Source organism: Corylus avellana, chromosome ca3 (genome assembly GCF_901000735.1).
Source record: "Corylus avellana chromosome ca3, CavTom2PMs-1.0".
Classification (NCBI taxonomy): Eukaryota; Viridiplantae; Streptophyta; class Magnoliopsida; order Fagales; family Betulaceae; genus Corylus; species Corylus avellana.
In genome coordinates this window covers 21,151,344-21,173,607 of record NC_081543.1, presented here as the reverse complement: position 1 = coordinate 21,173,607, position 22,264 = coordinate 21,151,344, and the positions used below count along the sequence as shown (strand labels likewise).

The 22,264-nt window shown below is 34.4% G+C and overlaps 1 protein-coding gene across 1 annotated transcript; it reads left to right on the top strand.

Annotated features, from left to right (window-relative positions):
• Nucleotides 1-3,556: 3,556 nt before the first annotated feature.
• Nucleotides 3,557-12,035, top strand: LOC132175916 (vacuolar-processing enzyme). Its single transcript, XM_059588008.1, has 8 exons — nucleotides 3,557-4,018; nucleotides 9,395-9,551; nucleotides 9,676-9,761; nucleotides 9,847-10,046; nucleotides 10,400-10,448; nucleotides 10,541-10,747; nucleotides 11,358-11,564; nucleotides 11,649-12,035. The coding sequence occupies exons 1-8, from the start codon at nucleotides 3,629-3,631 to the stop codon at nucleotides 11,832-11,834; spliced, it is 1,482 nt and encodes a 493-aa protein (XP_059443991.1). The 5' UTR covers nucleotides 3,557-3,628; the 3' UTR covers nucleotides 11,835-12,035.
• The last annotated feature ends 10,229 nt before the right edge of the window (nucleotides 12,036-22,264 follow it).

Below are 22,264 nucleotides of genomic sequence, written 5' to 3'. Positions count from 1 at the left end.
CCCATCATCATCGCGAGGATGAAGGAACCTAAATCAACGGGGGTCCATGTCAAGAGAGCGTAGAGGCCCTCTCAATAGTAATAGAGGCGAGGCTTACCACAGGGAGGACCCGGCTGATCATGACATGATAGATGAACCGGTCGTCGTCCTGGAGAGAGTTAATCTGGAAGCCCCCCTCTCCCTCCAAGACCATCTAGTGGGGACGTCCGTCAGCAAAGCACTCGACTATCTAGGAGCGGGTAGGAATGCCGGCGAGTGGCCATGGGAAGCCAGGGTCATGTACCCGTGGTGCCCCGAAGATGTTTTAGATGAGGTCGGGAGTCACCTTGCTTACCAAATTATTAACCACGGTTTTAATCCTTTTTTAAATGGGTGTTTTTATGGGGTATTACAAGAGTGAAGATCTAAGTTGGGCTACTTAAGCCATATTAGGAGGTAGTGTGGCAGCATAATTTAGTGGTAGATAACCAATTCGGTTCTGCTCCCAACCTGACATCTGCCTTTATCCAATATTGTTGATGTAGAACTGAGGGATTATTTAGAATAGTCCTTATGTTCATCTCAGTTCCAGGTATCTCTAATATTGCCTGTGTTAAATAAATCTGCACTGAATTCTTAACACCAAGATTTAATACACTTAGATGGTGTTAAACTTGGAGAATGCCCAAAACAATGCAATGTCTTATCTGTTGGCACAAAAGCCAACAATCTATGATTTTTTATTTTTAATAAAAGGCAAGTCGAGATCAAAATCCTCTCATATTTTTGCTTATGCTTTTTTTTTTTGTTTCCTTAACGCGAATTCAAGGGTCAAAACAAGAGACACATATCCTTATGTATATTTCCATTGCAGAGGCAGTATAATGGAATTGCAAAAGCAAGGGGTTTGACAAAAGAGTCCCAAATCTGACCATCTCTTAGGAAGTTGAGATTGAGTTTCAATAAATCACCAAAATCTTGAATTAAAGCCGAAAATAATAAAAGTACATGTAAACTTATCTTGTAGACCGGGAAGGGAAATAAACACGGATTCGGTGTGGATGACTATGTACCCATTGCAATCGAATTCTGATCTATCACGTTTAATTTGAACATTAATTTGTAATTGACGATCATAGATGTCCACAGATCTGCTACAAATGATCTTAAATATTACGAATTCAGGTCAAGTTGGTTGACGTTATCACCCGAGCGTGTGATCACCACCAATACGAAATTTTCTATATGAAAAACAAATAATGTTTACCACAGGCGGTGCTAAATTGTTAAGACATTTTTTGGTCTAACATTTTATGATTGGTGAGATCTGCACGTTCTTCACATTCTTCGAGATATCTTTGATCTTGAATCTTCGCGCTCATGCAAAATAACAAGAGCATCAAAGGGTCCCAACCTTGGCGAAAACTCTTCAATATTTAAGTTAGCACTATTACGTGGAGTCAAAATAGAGCATGAACTAAGGTCTTTTTAGAAGACCGATTTTATCGATCTGTTTTATTGGGTTTTATAAAAGATAGTTTAGAGATAATAGAGGTGGTTGATAAATAATGAGAGGTAGTTTAGAGATGATGGAGGATGGTTGATAAATAGTAGGGCACATAGTAGATTTTATCCCCATCACAAAGTATCAAGATTTTCAAAATATGTCTACATTATCTGAGTTATGCATATAATTGGCAATTTTGGGAAAGTCAAAGATCTATCCCTTGATTGACAAGTTGATTCGCCTACTGTTGCCTCTCCCTGTTTCTATTGCGACTACAGAACGAGCTTTTTCTGCCATAAAACTTATAAAGACTAGATTGCGTATTAAAATGGAAGATGAGTTTCTTGCATACCATTTGGTAGTTTATATTGATAAAGAAATTGTTAAGAATTTCGCTTCAGAGATGATAATGAATGAATTTTATTCCATTAACGATTGTCGTCAAGCATAAATTGAAGGAGAAACTATGTTCTTGTTTTGAATTTTTTTGGCTGTACATGTCTATAGCAAAATACGAAACTCATGTGTGCGAAAGGAAAGTTCTCTTAATCTCTTCTAAGATGATTCTATACACATGCAACTTTTTTAATGGGTTACGACTTAATATGAAATTAAATTTAAAATTTCTCTGTTTTTATTTTGCATAAACACGCACAAACACACCTATAAATAAAGACTATATATATTATATAAGTTGGTCCCTCCAATCCAAAAATTATAGTTCTACCCTGGCTGTAACTGTACTTATAGAAACTTAATTCAAAAACATGAAACTTAATTATGCTTGTTACAATGGATCCGTGCCCCTACGTGTATGCCTTTTATTAGCTTCTTTTTGAGTAACAAATAATATTTGGTGACATTAGTGCGAGTTGGACGGATATAAATGAATGGATGCCTTGCACTAATGCTAGTCTCTATCGTTCACCAGTTTGTTAATTATTAAAGTCATAATCACCATTCACATCACATTACACCGAGGGGGGTAAACCATCAAACAAACCAAACAGCTTTAATCATCAATCATTCACCATATACATGTTAGAAAAATAGTAGTCCGTACAGAGTTGGAGCAATTATAAGGATGATAATAGTTAGGAAAACTTCACAAATCACAAAGTTTTTTTAAAATTTTTATGAGTTTTGACATTATTTTTTTAATATTTAAAAATTTTTAATTTAGAGGATTGAACTTTTAATTTTCTGCTTGCCTTAAATTTTTTGTTAAATTTTGTCAAAATTTTCAAAATGTTATTTTTTTTTTATATAAAAAAAAAAATTGCAAAAATTAAGGCATATGTATTTTTGTAAATTTTATTAAATCTTGACCAATGCTTAAATTTTTGCAATTTTTTTTTTTAATATTAGAAAAACATAGATATTTTGAAAATTTTGACAAGATTTAAAGAAAAATCTTAAAGAGGGAAGGACATTGTAAAAAATTAAAAGTTTGATATCCTAAATTAAGAATTATTAAACATTAATGAGGTAATGTTAAAAAGCATGAAAGTTTTAAAAAATTTTCCTCACAGTTATATTTAGTTATTACGAGCTATTTTTTTTTTTCCCAATAAACACTTTAAAATAAGGTGTTATCTAATTTGGTATAGTAAATTTTTAAAAATTTACTAATATAATAGAATAATATATTATATTAACACTTTTACTAATATAATATGAATTTTCTCTTCTATTATCTTGTTTCTCTTCCATAGTCGGTTCTCTTCTCATTCTCTTCCTATTAAAAAAATAATATTTACATAAAAAATCTGTTGAAATATATATTAAAAAAAAAAGAAGTTAAAAAGTAGAAATTATAATTTTCCAAGAACTATTTTAGCTACTATTCCATGCCGAGGAAAACAAGCCAAGAAATCAAATCAAGATCACGCCAGACGACGCACCATACATACTAACGCCAATCCAAAAACTGAAAAACACCCAGAAACCACCTGTTTCGACCAAAAGAGTGTTGGACCCACCTATGCAACACGTGTCAACCTATTAGATTGCATGGCACATCGCACCGCTCTTTTATACTCTCCTCCGGGCTACCTTTTTCTCACTTCCTTTCTCACCCCTCTGCCCACAGCTTCTACACCACCATAGCTGGTTTTTATTTCTTGAATCGGTTCTTTCTCCATGGCGGTCCGGCGTCACTTTGTGCGTCTCATGAGCCCTGCTCTGTTGCTATTGGTATTTCTACTGTTTTTCCAAGCTATAGGTGGCGGCCGTGCTCTCAGGCTGGACCCGTGGGAGTCCCGGATTCGAATGCCCACGCAGGAGGATGATGAACCGGAAGAAGCCGGCACGAGATGGGCCGTTCTCGTGGCCGGTTCGTCCGGCTATGGAAATTATAGGCATCAGGCTGACGTATGCCATGCATATCAGCTGCTGAGAAAAGGTGGGGTGAAGGAGAAAAACATAGTGGTGTTTATGTACGATGATATTGCTGCACACGAATTGAATCCCAGGCCGGGAGTCATCATCAACCATCCGCAAGGTGATGACGTGTACGCTGGAGTGCCGAAGGTACCCCACTTACTATATATATATATATTGTTTAATTAATTATATCCATCTTCTTCTTTGTTATGTTTCTTTGGCTTTTTGTTAAATTTCTACTGTTTGTTTAGCTTTAATAAATTGTTATTAGTCCAAATATCCTCCCAGCTGCCTACGCGCGCTGGACGGCGGGAGCATATATTGGGTGAGACTTTTATTATGCAAGATATTAGTGCATGCTAGTAATTAATCGGTTTTTATCAAAAGGTTATGCTAGTGTCACACCCGATTATGTTTGTTAAAATTAAGCTTTTCAACAATAAAAACACGCCTTTTCTTATTTAGTTTTAAAAACTATTCACTGTTTAAAACACAAAATACAAAATATTTTTCAAAAAACAAAAAAGCAAAACACTTTCGGAAGAACAAATTAAAGCACAACAAATTTTTAAGAAACTTTTTCACAAATTATTATTATAAGAATATTTTGAGAAAATAAGTGCTTCTTTCTTTTTTTTTTTTCTTTTAATGGTAGAGATCGACTTATTATTTTAAAAAAATATTAAAGAAAAAATAGAAAGGTGGTGGCCTTGCTGCCTCTGTATATTCTTAAAAGCCTCTGAATATTTTTAAAAAAGTTTAAAATGTTTTTTGGGAAACTTTTACTTTTATCTCTTGATCGAACTTTCATGGCTTTTAATTTTGAAATGAGCCTGAGCTAAAAAAAAACCTCTTGATTTAGTATATTGAATTTTTTAATTTTTTACAATGTCATTTTTCGATAAATTAACATCCAAAATAACTTTGTTTATTTATTTTTATTAAAAAAAAATGCTTTGAATCTTTATAATTTTTATTTTAAATTGGGTATTTTGATAATTTTGACACCAATCCATTAAGATTTAATGAAAAATCTACTAAAAGGGTGACATTGAAAACATTGGAAGTTCAGAAGTTTAACTTTAGGAGGGTAATGTCCAAAGTAATAGAAATTTAGGGGGTTAAAGTGACTTTTTTGTTAAAAAAGAAAAAAAAGAAAAAGTAGTTTGAAAACATAATGACGTAGCGGAAAACTAAGATATAACTAATCAAAGAACAGCTTCTTTGATTCTGGAAGAAAAAACATCTTCGTCTTCTACCAAAAAAGATAAAAACAAGCCTACAGCTAAAAGAAAGATAAAACTTCATAGAGTATTTGAGAGAAACTTCTCTGATTTAATAACAATTTAATGAATTAGTTTTACATAACAAGCTAGCCTATTAATAGAAGATAAATACTTGTAAAGAAAGTAAACTTAATCCTAGCAGTAATAGTAAACCTAATCCTAGTAGTAATAGTAAACCAGATCTTAATAAAGAAATGAAAATAATCAAAGCAAATCTAACCCTATTAAGGAAAAAAAATAAAGTCCTAATAAAATAACTAAAAAAAAAACCTCTTAATTTAGTATATTGAATTTTTTAATTTTTTACAATGTCGTTTTTCATTAAATTAACATCCAAAATAACTTTGTTTATTTTTTTTATTAGAAAAAAAAAAGGCTTTGAATCTTTAGAATTTTTCTTTAAAATGGGGTATTTTGATAATTTTGACACTTATCCATTAAGATTTAATGAAAAATCTACCAAAAGAGTGACATTAAAAAATTGGAAGTTCATGAGTTTTTAACTTTAGGAGGGTAATGTCCAAAGTAATAGAAATTTAGGGGGTTAAAGTGATTTTTTTGTTAAAAAAAAAAAAAAAAAGTTTGAAAACATAATGACGTAGCGGAAGACTAAGATAACTAATCAAAGAGTAACATCTTTGATTGTGCAAGGAGAAACGTCTTCGTCTTCTACCAAAAAAAGATAAAAACAAGCCCGTAGGCTAAAAGAAAGATAAAATTTCGCAGGGTATTTGAGAGAAACTTATCTGATTTGATAACAATTCAATGAATTAGTTTTACATAACACGTTAGCCTATTTATAGAAGAGAAATACTTGTAAAGAAAGTAAACCTAATCCTAGTAGTAATAGTAAAGCTAATCCTAGTAGCAATAGTAAACCAAATCCTAATAAGGAAATGAAAATAATTTAAGCAAATTTAACCGTATTAAGGAAATGAAATAAAGTCATAATAAAATAACTAAAAAAAAAAAAACCCCTTAATTTAGTATATTGAATTTTTTAATTTTTTACAATGTCGTTTTTCGTTAACTTAACATCCAGAATAACTTTGTTTATTTTTTTTATTAAAAAAAAAGGGGCTTTGAATCTTTAGAGTTTTCTTTTAAATGGGGTATTCTGATAATTTTGACACCCATCCATTGAGATTTAACGAAAAAAACTACCAAAAGGGTGACATTGAAAAATTGGAAGTTCAGGAGTTTAACTTTAGGAGGGTAATGTCTAAAGTAATAGAAATGTAGGGGCTTAAAGTGATTTTTTAGTTTAAAAAAAAAAAAAAAAAAGAAGTATGAAAACATAATGACGTAGCGGAAGACTAAGGTAACTAATCAAAGAGCAGTGTCTTTGATTCTGCAAGGAGAAGCGCCTTCGTCTTCTACCAAAAAAATAAAAACAAGCCCTCAGGCTAAAAGAAAGATAAAACTTCGCAGAGTATTTGAGAGAAACGTTTCTGATTTGATAACAATTCAATGAATTAGTTTTACATAACAAGCTAGCCTATTTATAGAAGAGAAATACTTGTAGATGAAGTAAACCTAATTTTAGTAGTAATAGTAAACCTAATCCTAATAAGGAAAGAAAAATAATTAAAGCAAATCTAACCCTATTAAGGAAAATAAAGTCCTAATAAAATAAAATACAATCATAATATAAAATTGACAATCGGCGGGAATCATGACAATCTTTCCTTTTGTACTTTCATTGTCTAAGAACGGGTAAAATTCTGATCAAGCGGCGCTGCTCCAATATTATTTTTGATATTTTCCTTATTTTATCGAAAATATAGGTAAATATTGTCTTACATCACACCCCAACTTGAAAAAGATCCGTCCTCGGGTTTTCTTGGGGACATGGCACGCACAGCTCTTCCAAAGAAAGATATTTGGAGAAATCTACATAGATAGCACCAAGACACAATTTTTCCTTTTCGTCTACTTCCAAAAAAATTCCTCCAACAAGTTGTTCATGGATGTCATCTTCAACTTCATCGTTTTCTTCAAAAGAATCGTCAATTTTTGTGGTGATCATGGTGAGTTGCACCTGTGGTGGAGGAGGCGATAGCTGTTCTTCCATTGATTTAGTCGTTGGAACCAATGATTGTGGCTGTACATATTTTTTCTCTGACGGCAACTTCACTTTTTTAACTAAATTAACATCTTCCACATCTCTTTCATCATAATTAATATTCTCTTTATAGGCGAAGGGCCTATTTGGAGATTATGAATATGGTTATGGACAGGTTGAATGAGATGTACATCATCGTCAATGAACTTGTCAACATAACAAAACTAAATGAGTTTCCTTCGAATCTCATAGTCATCTTGGGCATACCTGTGATTCCAAAGGGCATGCATCTGTATGTGTTCAAACGTCTCCCACTACTTGCACATCTCCTGTTACATAGCCTGCATCGTCTGCTGGAGCTCTTGGAATTCGGTCCTCAAAGGAGCGTCTGATCGCTTGATGTATTGGTGGTAGTCGAATCTCGAAACAACATCTCTCTCATGAATGACATCGTTATAAAAGTTGTTGTAGTATAAGTTGGCTATCGAATTCGGATAACGCTGGCTCGGATACCCCATGAATTTGGTTCACGAAAGAGCCCCTCCCCTACAAGCAGTGGCATTAGAGAAGTTTGTCACCGTTGTGCTGATTGGCTATGATCAGGATCAAGCCTGCTCTGATATCAACTGATGTAGCGAAAGACTAAGGTAACTAATCAAAGAGCAACGTCTTTGATTCTGTAAGGAGAAGAGTCTTCGTTTTCTATCCAAAAAGATAAAATCCCCTGACTATCTGAGAGAAACTTCTCTGATTTGATAACAATTCAATGAATTAATTTTACATAACAAGCTATCCTATTTATAGAAGATAAATACCTGTAGAGAAAGTAAACCTAATCTTAGTAGTAATAGTAAACCTAATCCTACTCTGATCATGGAAGCCTGATCAAATTTTTCTGAGGTTTGTGAGAAGACAGTTACCATGTTGGAACCAACTTCACCAAGCCCCTCCCCTTCTGCAAGGAGAAGTATCTTCGCTTATTATGCGAAGGGCCAGTTGCATAGCCTGCATTGTCCTGCTTTGATACCGAAAATATAGGTAAATATCGTCCTACATCACATAAGCAGGTATTTTTCCAAAATAAACATATTTAGGTTTTGTTTCTTTAAAAGCAGAAAATATGGTTTAAAAGGTTTACCAAGATCCCATCGAAAACACTATGCAACTATCACATCAAAACCGTTTTCATATTAAAAAAAGTCAATAAGTAGAAGTGCTCATATTAACTGATGTAGATTGCCGAAGTCCCTGGAAGTGCGATTGAGCGCCCGCATGCCTACGATTGAGCGCACTTCCAGACACTTATGCTCACCAGGCCTCTGGTTGTGCGATCTATCGCACTTGTGCCTGCGATCGATTGCACACAGAGTCATTATGTTTGTTTCCGTGTTTTAATTAGGTTAAACAATCTTTATTTTCTTGTTTTAGTAGGATTAGGGTTTTGGGAGTCGATATTTCGTTATTTTATTAGGTTTAGGGTTTTGGGGGTATTTATGTCATATTTTGTTAGGTTTATGAGTCTTGGGGCTGTAAAAACATGCTTATAGCCTCTAATTTATCGGTTTATGTTGATTATTGATTTTGTTGAATAAGAAACCTCAGAGTTGAGTGTTCTTCTTTCTTTTCCTTGGAAACTTAGAGAGTATCTAACTTTTGTCAAAAAGATTTCTTAGATCATTAATAGAATCAAGATTTAGAAGATCATTAACACTAGTGAAAGGCCAAGTAGACGGGAGCAGATATCGCGACGTTCACGAAGCAGGGTATTTTGGGGATTTCCTTAATACGTCAGTACAAGTAAGGTTTAAGGTTTTTCATATATATATATATATGTTATGATGTAACCTTGAATCATTAAGAGTAAAATACAGCTACCTCTCTGTGGACGTAGGCATATTGTCGAACCACGTTAAATCTGTCTTTCGACTCTCTCTTTTCAATTCTATATTATTTATCAATTATTGTGCATGGTAACATTACCATGTATGTGTTTTGTCTTTTGTGTGTGTCAGTGTGTGTGAGCTCATACTTTGTGCAAGTAGCATGTTTTCTCCATTCCATGGATTGATTAAAAGAATCTCTGGATTTGAATTTCAAAATGCACTCAATTTGTTCTTAGCCCCATTAACTTCAATAATTGTACTGATCACACTGGTGGGATGATGATGGTAGGATTACACTGGTGAGAATGTAACTGCAGAAAATCTGTTTGCTGTACTTCTTGGTAACAAAAAAGCATTGAAAGGTGGAAGTGGGAAGGTTGTAGATAGCAAACCCAATGACAGGATCTTTTTGTACTACTCTGATCATGGAGGCCCTGGTGTTTTAGGTCAGTTTAATACAACTTGACCCAACTTTTCTCCCATTTTGGATGCTAAATCTGTATGCTTAAAAGAGGAAAAGAAAAAAGGGAAGGAAATGGACCTCACTGATCATTTCACATTTGGTTGTAGGGATGCCAAATATGCCTTTCCTTTTTGCGATGGATTTTATAGAGGTTTTGAAGAAGAAACATGCATCTGGAACCTACAAAGAGATGGTAATGAGAACTCTGCCCCTCTTTAGAATCTATGTGATAAAACATTTAAATGATTGTCAAAAGGGTTTAATTGTGGTGAACTCAGGTTATTTATGTTGAAGCATGCGAGAGTGGGAGCGTCTTTGAAGGCATAATGCCCAAAGATCTAAACATTTATGTGACGACGGCATCGAATGCACAAGAGAGTAGCTATGGAACTTATTGTCCTGGGATGGAACCTTCTCCACCTCCAGAGTACATCACTTGCTTGGGGGACTTATATAGTGTAGCTTGGTTGGAAGACAGGTATGCAGTTTTGCATTTTGAAAGCCAATGCAATTGTATAAGTATTATGAAATAGTTACCGAGAGCGCCTTAAGAGAGGCGATATTAAAGAGACAAGTTAGGGGAAATGAATAATTATTTTACGAATTCATGATATTCATGAAATCCAAGGTCATACAGAAATGTTGGTTTTCTCTTTGTGTCAAAATCATGCATAAAGAAGAGGGCTTGTCTCTGTATGCTGAGGAAGTTAGGTTATAAGTTGGAAACTTGTGTAGAATTTCTGGATTTGGATTCTTCAATTGATTTTTGCATATAGTTGTGTCTTCTTCATATCATCCATAGGGAATTGATTTGTACTTCTTGTCTTTCAGTGAGACACACAATCTCAAAAAGGAAACAGTACAACAACAATATCAATGGGTAAGATCCGCGACATTCGAATTCCCAATATTTTTCTCAGCTCAGCATATCGACTTTGATTATATACATGATTCAATCTTATTTTTTCACAGGTAAAGAAGCGAACTTCCAATTTCAACAATTACAATGCTGGCTCCCATGTGATGCAATATGGAAATGAAAGCATCAAAGCTGAGAAGCTTTATTTATACCAAGGTTTCGACCCTGCCACTGTGAACTTCCCTCCAAATGGCCCCCTTGATATGCCCATGGAAGTTGTGAACCAGAGAGATGCAGAGCTTTTCTTCCTGTGGCAGTTGGTAAGCTTTAGCCTCTTTCTTCTTTAGTTTTGTTAGAACAGTTTCCGGATAGAGTAAATACAATTTGGTACCTACAAAACGCACAAGTATTAGATAAAAGAGATGCCGGGAGGTACCGGCAGGAGATAGTTCTTGTGTCTAAGTTAGTAATCTTTTCTAGATAATGATAACAACTCAAATAAAATAGTAAAGAATCGACGTTTTTTACTTGGATGAAGATGGGCTTATATAGAAGGTGACAGTTAGCCTTGGATAAGATCCCATGATTATCTCCAGAATCTCGAAAGTTGGGAGTTAGATCGAAGATTGCGCCTTAGCCTTAAATGCTTGGGGTGAATCTTGAACCTCGGTACCGGATTCTTGGGATCATTGATACAGAATTTTCGAGAATCTCTTGGATCTGAAAATCCGTGCGGATCCGTTGCATAGGAACTGGGCTCGGTTTTCAGGTAGTGGTGACCTTTAGGACTTTCTTCTTCTGCTCATTTTGGTAGTTGGACTATCTCAGTGGCCCAATTCCCAACAAGTATAAATAGGCCTACTTACATTTTCAAATGCCCGGGGAAAAAAAAATTCTAACGTTTCAATATGTTTTTTGGCCTTTTACCAGTACAAAAAATCAGAAAATGGGTCGGAGAAGAAGAGAGAAATCCTGAAGCAGATAACAGAGACAAAGAGACACAGAGATCACTTAGATGGCAGCATGGATTTGATTGGAACATTCCTATATGGACCTCAAAGAGGTTCGTTCATCCTTAATTCTGTGAGAGAATCTGGTATGCCTCTTGTTGATGACTGGGGATGCTTGAAGTCAACGGTAATAACAGATTCTGCTTTTGATTTTGTGATGCTCTTTTTGTTACTCTCGCCACAACTCACCCAAAACTTGGCTTGATTTCAGGTTCGGTTGTTTGAAACATATTGTGGGTCTTTGACACAATATGGCATGAAACACATGCGTGCTTTCGCCAACATTTGCAATAGTGGTGTTTCTCAGGCGGTAGTGGAGGAAGCTTGTATGGATGCTTGTAATGGCAGTGACCGGGGCGACCACTTGCATCCTTCCAATCGAGGTTATAGTGCTTGATTTCAGGATAAATGGCAGTCTTAGATATGTGATAGAAAGTGCTACACTTTCAAAAATGATAGTTATGCTTGGTTTTTTTTTTCTCTTTTATAGTATATGTACATTGTGAATAATGCTATATAGCACGCTCCTATTTTACCTTATTTCATTAGGTTTATGTAATATGAATCAATCTTGGTTTTAAAAGAAAATTTCAAAGGATGATGGGAAGTGCCCATCAACATAGTGAGATGGAGGGTGGGGTGGGATGGGGTGTTGTGGTAGGTATCATTACTCGTACATTATATACATATATCGTCATCCTTAATCGTGATCCCCACCCGGAGCCTCTGTTGGTATATATGGAGATCTTGGGCTGCAATTCGACTCGAGGCTAGGGGAGGCCGGGAGCAAGGTGGAGGTTGATGGGCTATTTGAGCATTGCAAACTTTGGGCCATATTTGGACCCAAGCCCAGAAGGGCGACCTCAAACATCAAAGGGATTGGCAAGTCATTTTTAGCAAGAAGGGGTAAAACGGGAAGAAAAATACTCTTTAAGCATTTTTAGAGTCCATAGGATGTGGGTTTTTGAGGTTTTTTTGGGGTAAACTTGTCATATTCCTATCTAAGGCATTTCCTTCGGCCCAGAATAAAGCAAGTGCAACCATCTTGATTTCATAAGGACCAAAATGTAATGGTCCTGATCACTGAGCCCATAAAATAACAAAAAGTTGGAATTCATAATGCAAACCGCCTTTCTTTTGGGCTGGTGGTCATCAACCAAATGCGGTACCTTTAAATTTAATAATAATAATAATAATAATAATCAAATTACCAACTGCACTTTGTATTTGTATAGTTGTATTTCCTGAATGAATCCATCTTGGGTGTTGTTGGTAAAATCTTATTCGATAAACGCAATTAGATAAAAATCAATAAAAACATGCTAATATATTTTTTATTTTTATGAAATAAGTTTGAATAAATCACACACTGATGTTTGTTTAGCAAAAATGTGCGTACAAGAAAGGCCAAATACAAAGAAGGTGGAGTCACGTAATCTCACAAATAAATGGGTGCTTCCAAACTCATGTTGGATTGATCGTTCCTCCACTATTCATATTACGCTTGTGTTCTTCTCCACCACGCATGTTCCGCCACCAAAGGATATAATTGTATTTTCATATTATTTTTATTATTTATTCAATAGAAAAGCAACCATTTTGTTTTCTATGCTTTTTTGAGCCGTCGACTTCATTCTCTTAATGGGTGAGTTTGTAGCTGATCGTGGCCACCTTGCCTTTTAGTGATTCTTTGCAGGGGTGTTCAAGCGACCCCACAAACCGATAAGTGATAATTGCTAACCAATTTGGTAGTTGGTTATTAAAAATTGCTAACCGACTAAAGCGATTGTAGTTAAAGGTTTTAAAAATAAAAAAAGGTGGTTATAAATGATAACTGCCTTTATATATATATATATATATTAAGAAATATAAATATTTATTATATTTATATTTGCTTTGCTTCCATTTGCTTTGTATTTTGTAATATGTATCCAGATTTGGGATTTGTCTTTTTAATTTTTTCATTTGAATTTGGATTAATGGATTTGGGCTATGTTTTTTTAGCTATGTTTTTGGGCTAAAATTTATTTGGCCATGTTTTTTTTTTATTTTTTTTCATCTTTTTTGGAATATTTTGTCCTTAAACCCTTAAAATAAGACTAAAAAAATAGCAAATTAAAGGCTCAAAACACTTAAGAAGCCTAAAAGCCCATTTTGAAAAAAAAAGGATTATAACCGAGCGGTTATTGGATTGAATAACCGCTAACCGTCGGTTATAAATTAATCAATAACCATCTAGGCGGCTACGGTTATTAAAAACCAATAACCACTCAAGTTGGTTGCGATTACGGTTATATCTAATAACCGACGGTTATAACCGTTTTAACACCCCTAATTCTTTGATTTGGTCGTTAATGAGGCAAATCTCCATTCCTCCTATAGTTTGTGAGTTTCCGTTTAGGGCCTTAACCAAGAAGGGTCATCTCGTGTCGCGCGTATACCCTTAAGGATATAATTGTAAGATTAAGTCTTTGATTAGGATCGAGCTCACTTTTGGTCCCATGGACCCTTGGCCTAGGCCCATTATGCCTTACAGTGATCTACCCATTTCAAATTTAATACTTTAAATTTTATATCTCAATATTCATTTTCAAGTTAATGGAAAGTAATAAATTAATAAGAAATTAAAATATTTTGAAGATTGTAATAATAAATTTGATCTTAGAATACTGATTATACTTTTAAGAATATTAAAATAGCATTACTACAAAAATTTAAAAGATTAATCTATTTAAATTATAAGTGACAACTGTGTTACAGAGGAAGGAGATGATGTAGAAAAAAAAGAAATTTAATGAGTTTCGACAATGCAATTTAATTGTAAAGGAAAAGTACACGTATCTCTTTCAAATTTACATTCAATTTGTAATGTCTCCTAAATTAAAGAATGGATCAATCCAAACCAGTAAAAATTTGGAACAAAAAAGTACACATACCTCCCTTTAATTACGACTCTATTGTTAATGCCCCCCAAACTACCAATTGTGTCCTGTCCCCTCTAAACTACCAACAAATATCAATGTCTTCCCTAAGGTTAGTAAAAAGACAAAAATACTTATAAATTAGAAAAAAAATAAGTTAAAAAAAAAAAAACAAAAACAAAAACAAAATTTAAAAATAAAATTTGATTTTTTTTTTTTTTCGTTTTTTAAAAATTTTTGCTTTTTTTAATATATTTTTAAAATTCAATTTTTTTTTTTGAAAAAAATATTAGTTAAAAAAAATATCTTTATAAATTGGAAAAATTACAGTTTACCCCCCCTAAAGTTGACAGCGTTTTTTTAATTCAAACATCAAAGTTTCAATTTTTGCAATCCACCCCTACAAAGTTCAATTTTTTTTTTTTTTTTTTCTTTTTTTTTTCAATTCGACCAATATTATTTCAGAATTCACATATTGCCCATGATTTTTATTTTTATTTTTTTATTTTAAACAAAAAAACAAATTTGGGGGTTGAAAAAATGGCCAGATGGCCATAGACACCTCGAATTTTTTTTAAAATTTTTTTTATAAAAAATAAAAAAATAAAAATTAGGGGCAATATGAGAAGTTTTGGATACAATTTGTCAAATTGCAAAAATTTGAAACTTTGGGGGGTGGATTGCAAAAATTGAAACTTTGGTGTTCGAATTGAAAAATGCTGTCAACTTTGGGGGGGTAAACTGTAATTTTTCCTTATAATTTTCCCTTATAAATTTTCCCTTATAAATGGTAAACGGTAATTTTCCCATAAATTTAAATTGTTTTTTCTTTTTATTTTTTTTTATTTTTTTATTTTTATTTTTAAAATATCCATATAAATTGGATTTTCTTTTCTTTTCTTTTATTTTTTTTTTCATTTTTAAATTTTTAAATTTTATAAATTTTTATTTTTTAGTTTCTTTAAAAAAAAAAAAATAGATGAGTTTTTGTTTTTAAAAAAAAAATTTTATGAAGGGTATTTTTGTCGACATTGATAGCATTCTCAGCAGCTTCCCAATTTCCATTGATTTTTCCTAAGCTTAGAGAACCAAACTACTTTTTACTTTCTTATAGATTATTCAACAATAGATTTCCTAAACCTTTCCATATATCATTAAAATAATGTTTTTAACATTTTTTTTTTCTTTGGTTTTGTCTCCAGAAGCTTCATCAAAAACCACAAGAAACTTTTAAGGAACCAAACTTGATTTCTTCATGAAAAACCCTAGCAACTTCCCAAAAACTATTTGCTTCATCAAAATCCAGATGCAGAAGTTATAGTCATGTCTCCAAACTCGATTCCTATGTGAAATTTGCAACAAGGGTTTCCAGAGGCTTTACTGGCATGGCCACAATTTTCCATGGAAGCTTCGAAAAAGAACAAACAAAGAATCAGATTTGACTATCAATCTCTCTCATTTTCGTCTGCAATTTCGTCATCTTCTTCTTTGATTTCGTCTTTTTGTACAAATGGTACAAATTATTGACATTTGTGCCATTTGTACAGTAAACGTCATTAAAAAATTATGCATTTTATTGTTTAACCAGCACAAATTTTTAAGTTGTGTGGAGAATTTCTTCTTGGAGTGTAGTTGCTGGAGCTTCCAGTAATAGTTTTTCCTTGGGAGAAAGTAGGGGTTAAGAGTATACCAGAAGATACGTTGAAAGTCTTCTTTGAGGGATAGGAATTTTTGTGATTGGAGAAAAGTTTCCTTTGGTTGTTGAATCTTCACTTGTAACCTGGCTTTTGAGCAATCATGGCATAGGATTGTGGTTTGGCAGTGGCAGCATGATGTTTAAGGAGTTGTTCGTGTCCAAGTAATTCAGACTGAAATTCTTCAAGAGACCTAATGGCATTCTTTGTTATCATGGAGTAGGTCATGGCAAAAGAATCGTAGGTGGAGTTTAATCCACCTATGTTGTGGGATACAAGGTCATCATCGGTGATAGGGCTGCCGGCGATAGCTAGCTGGTCAGCTAGAGATTTTGCACTAGGAATAAAAGTAACACATGGATTGTTACCTTGTTTGAGAGTCTGAAGTTGACATCTCAATTGAGTGACGTGAGACCTTGATGGAAAACATAACGAGTGGCAAGAGTGTTCCATACTTGATTGGAGGTTTTACACCCATAGATAGTAGGCACAAGTGGAGTAGTTATGGTTGCAATGAACCAACTGAGAATATATTGGCCTTTCTTCTCCCGGAGAAAATATTTTGGGTTTGAGACATCAGGAGTTTCTTTGTTAGGAGAAGATTGAATAAACTTCGGTGGATGGCTCGGAGCCATCAACAATGCCCATCAATCCGTTGGTTTTGAGGATAGGCTCAAATTGAAAAATCCATCCGAGATAGTTGTTGTCATCAAGCTTGGATTGACAGAGATGCACTGTAACATCCCGATATTTCTCTTCTTTTATCTTGTAAATAAATTCGAATGTTACGTTGAAATAATCTCATATAGCGGAAAAACTGAAATTTTGAATACAAAACAATACTGTTAAAATACTTTTCTTTATACAAAAATACCCAAAGCTATGTCGTACAAGGCATTTATACAAATCTATCCGACAGTCTAAACTCTAAACAAAACTTAACCAACTTGGAATCTCTGTACATCTCAATATGAATCTCTAATCACAATTGCATAATTACCTTGATTTTTTCATTCTTGCAAGCACTACAAAAACTGTGAAGTAGTGAGTCAATTGATTTCCGACAATATAAATCATTGTTGAATCATATATATAAAAATGATAGACAAGTTATAAAACCACAAGAATCTGTATTATTGGATATCAATATCATACTCAGTAAGTAAGAATACTTACAGTGATTGTAGGAATAAATCATCAAAGGTAATTACTTGTTGAAACCCATTCTGCTGCAATTGATCCTTATTCAGAAATTTCCCATTCACTAACTCTTTTTCTCTCTCTCTCGCCCAAACTCTCATTCTCTCAAGTCTGCCTCTCTCGTTTGCTTTGGTTCAAAGGGATGAGAATAAATAAGTAAAGAAACAAAGAAGGGAGAAGCATTGTCGGTATAGTGGGAAAGCAAGAGAAATAATAAAATTGAGAGAATACTTAGTGGTGCTAGGGAAAGTTGGCGTGAAAGTGGTTTAGGCCAATCACGCAAATTCATTAAAACAAACCAATAAGATCTCCAGTACCTAATTTCCATTAATAATCCCATGATTTCCTCAACTGATAAAACCTCATTAAATCAATCACCAATTATCACAATCATACTCCCAATTATATTAATCAATCATCAATTATCAAATCTCTTAAATCTCCCAATAAAATAATCAAGATATAATCTCTCATATAAAATCAACATCATGATATAATAACCTCAAATCAATATTCATTCCTATAATATTCATATGATCTAATCAATTCCTCAAGAATAAATATCATTACCTAATATGAATAATATACCATCAAATAAATATCTCTAAAATAAGACTTTAAAAATCTGGGACGCTACAATCTTCCCTCCTTAAAGGAATTTCGTCCTCGAAATTGAAGCCCATAAATTATCACCTATCTTCAAATTGAGCGACCCAATTTAAAAACAAATCACACTTAACCCATAACTTACCCCAAGTTACCATAAAACTTTAAAATTCAATCTGTTCATAGAATAAACACCATTACATGTTCCATTCCCAGGTGATGTGAGAGGCCACAAGCACTCTTATTTGGCACCAGTGTCACCGTTGGCAATCCTCAGGAAATTTCTTCATTCTCGGCCCTTTAACTTTTGGCCCTTATACATTTCATCGTGTCTTAACTGACACCCTTATAATATAACCCACTTTTGGCATCACCAACTTATGTTCACTAGCGGCCCTCATAGGCTTGTGCACGCTTTCACCATCTCAGGCTGGGCAATGCTCTGATACCATTTGTAACATCCCAATATTTCTCTTCTTTTATCTTGTAAATAAATTCGAATGTTACGCTGAAATAATCTCATATAGCGGAAAAACTGAAATTTTGAATACAAAACAATACCGTTAAAATACTTTTCTTTATACAAAAATACCCAAAGCTATGTCGTACAAGGCATTTATACAAATCTATCCGACAGTCTAAACTCTAGACAAAACTTAACCAACTTGGAATCTCTACACATCTCAATATGAATCTCTAATCACAACTGCATAATTACCTTGATTTTTCCATTCCTGCAAGCACTACAAAAACTGTGAAGTAGTGAGTCAATTGATTTCCGACAATATAAATCATTGTTGAATCATATATATCAAAATCATAGACAAGTTATAAAACCACGAGAATCTATATTATTGGATATCAATATCATACTCAGTAAGTAAGAATACGGTGTGCCTTTAACGTACCTGAGGACTCTTTTAGCAGCCTTCATATGTTCATTGGTTGGAAAATGGAGAAATTGGTGCAGTTGGTTGACAATATATATTATGTCAGGTCTTGTAAGTGTGCAATATTGTAGAGCTCCAATGATTTGGTGATAGTTTGTGGGATTTGGTAGGGGATCACCATCAAGCTTGGTGAGCTTCTTGCCTGAAATGCAGGGTGTGGCATAGGGCTTTGCTCCAAGCATCTGCACACGATGAAGTAAATCAATAATGTACTTTCCTTGATTTAGATGTAAGCCAGATTTGTCACAAACGACATGGATGCCTAGGAAGTATGAAAGGCAGCCAAGATCTTTAAGCTTAAATTCCATTTGAAGGCCGTGGATGAGAGACTTTGTGATAGATGAATCTATGCCTATTACTATTATATCATAAACATATATAATATGTAAATATGAATAGAACCTTGATGAAGCATAAAAAGAGAGGTGTCTACTAGGGATCCAACAAAACCAAGATGGAGAAGAGCTTGTGACAATCTGTGAAACCAGGCTCTTGGGGCTTGCTATAGACCATAGAGAGCGTTCTTGAGCTTACGTACATGATCTAGAAAAGTTGCATCAATAAAACTAGTAGGCTGCTCCATGAGGACTTCTTCATTCAAGTGACCATGAAGGAAAGCATTGGAGACATCCAATTGTTTGAGGGGCCAATTGTAGTGGATTGCTGATGAGTGCCAAATATTGCATATTTGGACCCATTTAATTTGCATTTGCTAAGCCTTTAGCTTTATTATTTTCTGATGTTTTGGTTAGTTTAGGTGTTTTAGAGTTTTGCAGGTCGCTGAGAGAAAATTGTGGTCTTTATGTGAAAATTGCAAAGAAGCGGGAAAAATGGAATTCTGGAAGTTAGATCGAGTGCATGGCACCCAAATGCGCTCGAGCCCAGCAAGGCATGCTCGAGCGCACACCCACCCATACCAAAGCAAGCAGCGCCCAAGCGCTGCACCGCAGAAGTCTTGAAGAACGCCCGAGTACGCTTGAGCATACCTAGTGTGCGATCGAGCGCACTTAGGCTGACTTGGTAGCACCGAAGCCCTAGGTTTTTAGTATTTATAGCTTTCTTTTCTTTTGTAAACAGAACAAAGGGGGCGCCGTTCACTGTATTATTCTGAGTTTTGACGTTTTTGAACTTTGAATTCAATTTCCATTTGTAAATTTTTAGTTTTCATGAATTCAATCCATTTTATTATGCTGGTTGTAGTCATGAGAGGCTAAAATCTTCAACTAAGATTGAAGATGAAGCCTAGCCATTGATTTACGTTCATACTTTCATGTAACATTCATACAATTCCGTTATTTAGTAAAGTTTGATGTTCTATTTCAATTCAATTATATGAGTAAATTCTTGTGATTGATTGTTATTTATTAATTTTGCAAACATTGGATATTCGATGTGTTTCATCCGACGGATACATCGAAGCATTTAGTTTAAATCGGATATCCATTGTGATTCGTAGATTAAATGGATACATTGGATGATTTGGTTTAAGTTGGGTATTTGTTGTGATTTGTGCAATGGATGGATTTGTCAAATGTTTCAATAGATCATTTTTATAAAACATAGAACATTCATAGGTTTCTATTGTTCTTCAGATGTATGAACAAAACATGAAAGTGTGTTGTTTTGATTTGGTGAGGTGGATTCTGAAAACCTTAGTGCTTTTTATCATTTGATTCAATTTCAGTTTTCATTTAGTTTATCTTTTTTGCACGACAAAATCACACAAAATTTGGATCTAGGTTAAAATAGAATTAGTTTAGATAGAAATTGAATTTCAAGACACAATTCCATGTGGATTCGACCTCGCATTTGCATAAACTATATTGCCAATGACTTGTGCACTTGTGAGTACTTTAAAATCACAACAAGTTTTTGGCATCGTTGCTAGGTAGTTGTTTTTGTTAGTGAATATTAATTTTTGTCTTAATTGATGTACTTTATTTTTCTACTAGTTTAGCTAGATTTTTGTTTTATTTTGCTTTTGCAATTTTATTTGTTTCTACAAACCTAGTAAAAAAAAAAAAAAAAGAGAAAAGTTTGGTGTTTAATGTGTTTTTGCAGTTTGCCGAACCAATTCCTGCCAAAATGCTCAAGCGTACTTCAGCACGCTCGAGCGCGCACTCGAGCACCAGTGCAGCTTGACAAAGCTGCGGTTGCATTTGATCCTCCCCAGTTGTGCTCAAGCGCATAGCAGATGCACACTCAAGCGTAAGCCATTGCCGCTCGAGTGCAACAGTAGCTCCTCTGATGGACAATTGTACTCATTCGCTTGATCCCGCTCCAACTGTCCTCGAGCGCATCTTCGCAGACAGCATTAGTAGACCAGCAACAACTGAGTAATTTTTTTTTTGCCAAATATTTTTGGTCCATTTTGTGAGTATTTTGTTTTTCTATTTTTGCATTTATTTTCTATTTTGCTTTTCTTATTTTTGTGATTGTTTTGTTTTTGTTAGTTAGTTAGTTTATTTTAGTACTTTTTGGGTGGTGTATGCTTGGTCGGAGATCTTTGAACTTAGAGTTGATACCTTTAGATCCCAGAATAGAAAGAAGTGCTAGGAGAAATATTAAAACACTTGTTGAGTTAGAGACTGCTGAGATGGGAGATAACATACTTGAGAATGCAGAGCAACCAAGAACTGAAAATGTGGACTATACTAGATCTCTTAGGGATTTGTTCGCACCTGTTGTGACAAACTCTCATTCGTGCATAGTATTGCCTCCAACCAATGCTACGCATTTTGATCTAAAACCTCATGTCATTCAAGTTTTACCTTCATTCCTTGGTCTAGAGTTTGAAAATCCATATAGTCATGTGAAGAAATCCTGTGACATATGTGCCATATTCAAATTCTAGAACTTTTCTGAAGAGTCTATTCATCTGAGGCTTTTCCCTTTCTCTCTTCATGATAAAGTTAAGGCATGGTTGGATTCTAACATGCCTGGATCCATCACATCATGGGAAATACTATTGAACAAGTTTTACAATAAATTTTTCCCAATGTCCAGAGTCAATGAGTGCCGAAAGGAAATTAGTTCTTTCACTTAGGAGGAGGATGAGAAATTTTTTGAGAGTTGGGAGTGGTTCAAGGAGTTACTGGTAAAATGCCCTCCACTTGGATATGAGAGATGAAGGCTCGTTCAGTTCTTCTACCAAGGATTGACTCAATCCAACTGTAGTATGATCGAGTCTATGAATAAGGGGGCATTCTTGAGTTTAACGAGAGATGAAGCATACAAATCTTTGGATAAGTTGTTCGACAACTCGCAGCAGTTGGATTTTTCAAGTTGTCGGGACAAGTCAGTCTATGCTCCCAAGAAAGGAGGCATCTATGAAGTAAAGGAAGACATAGAGTTGAGGATGAAGATAGATGCTCTCACCCAAAAGGTTGACTCTCTCACAGTGAGCCAGCCCATAAATGCAGCCAATGCATTTAATGTTGATAGTTGTTCCATCTG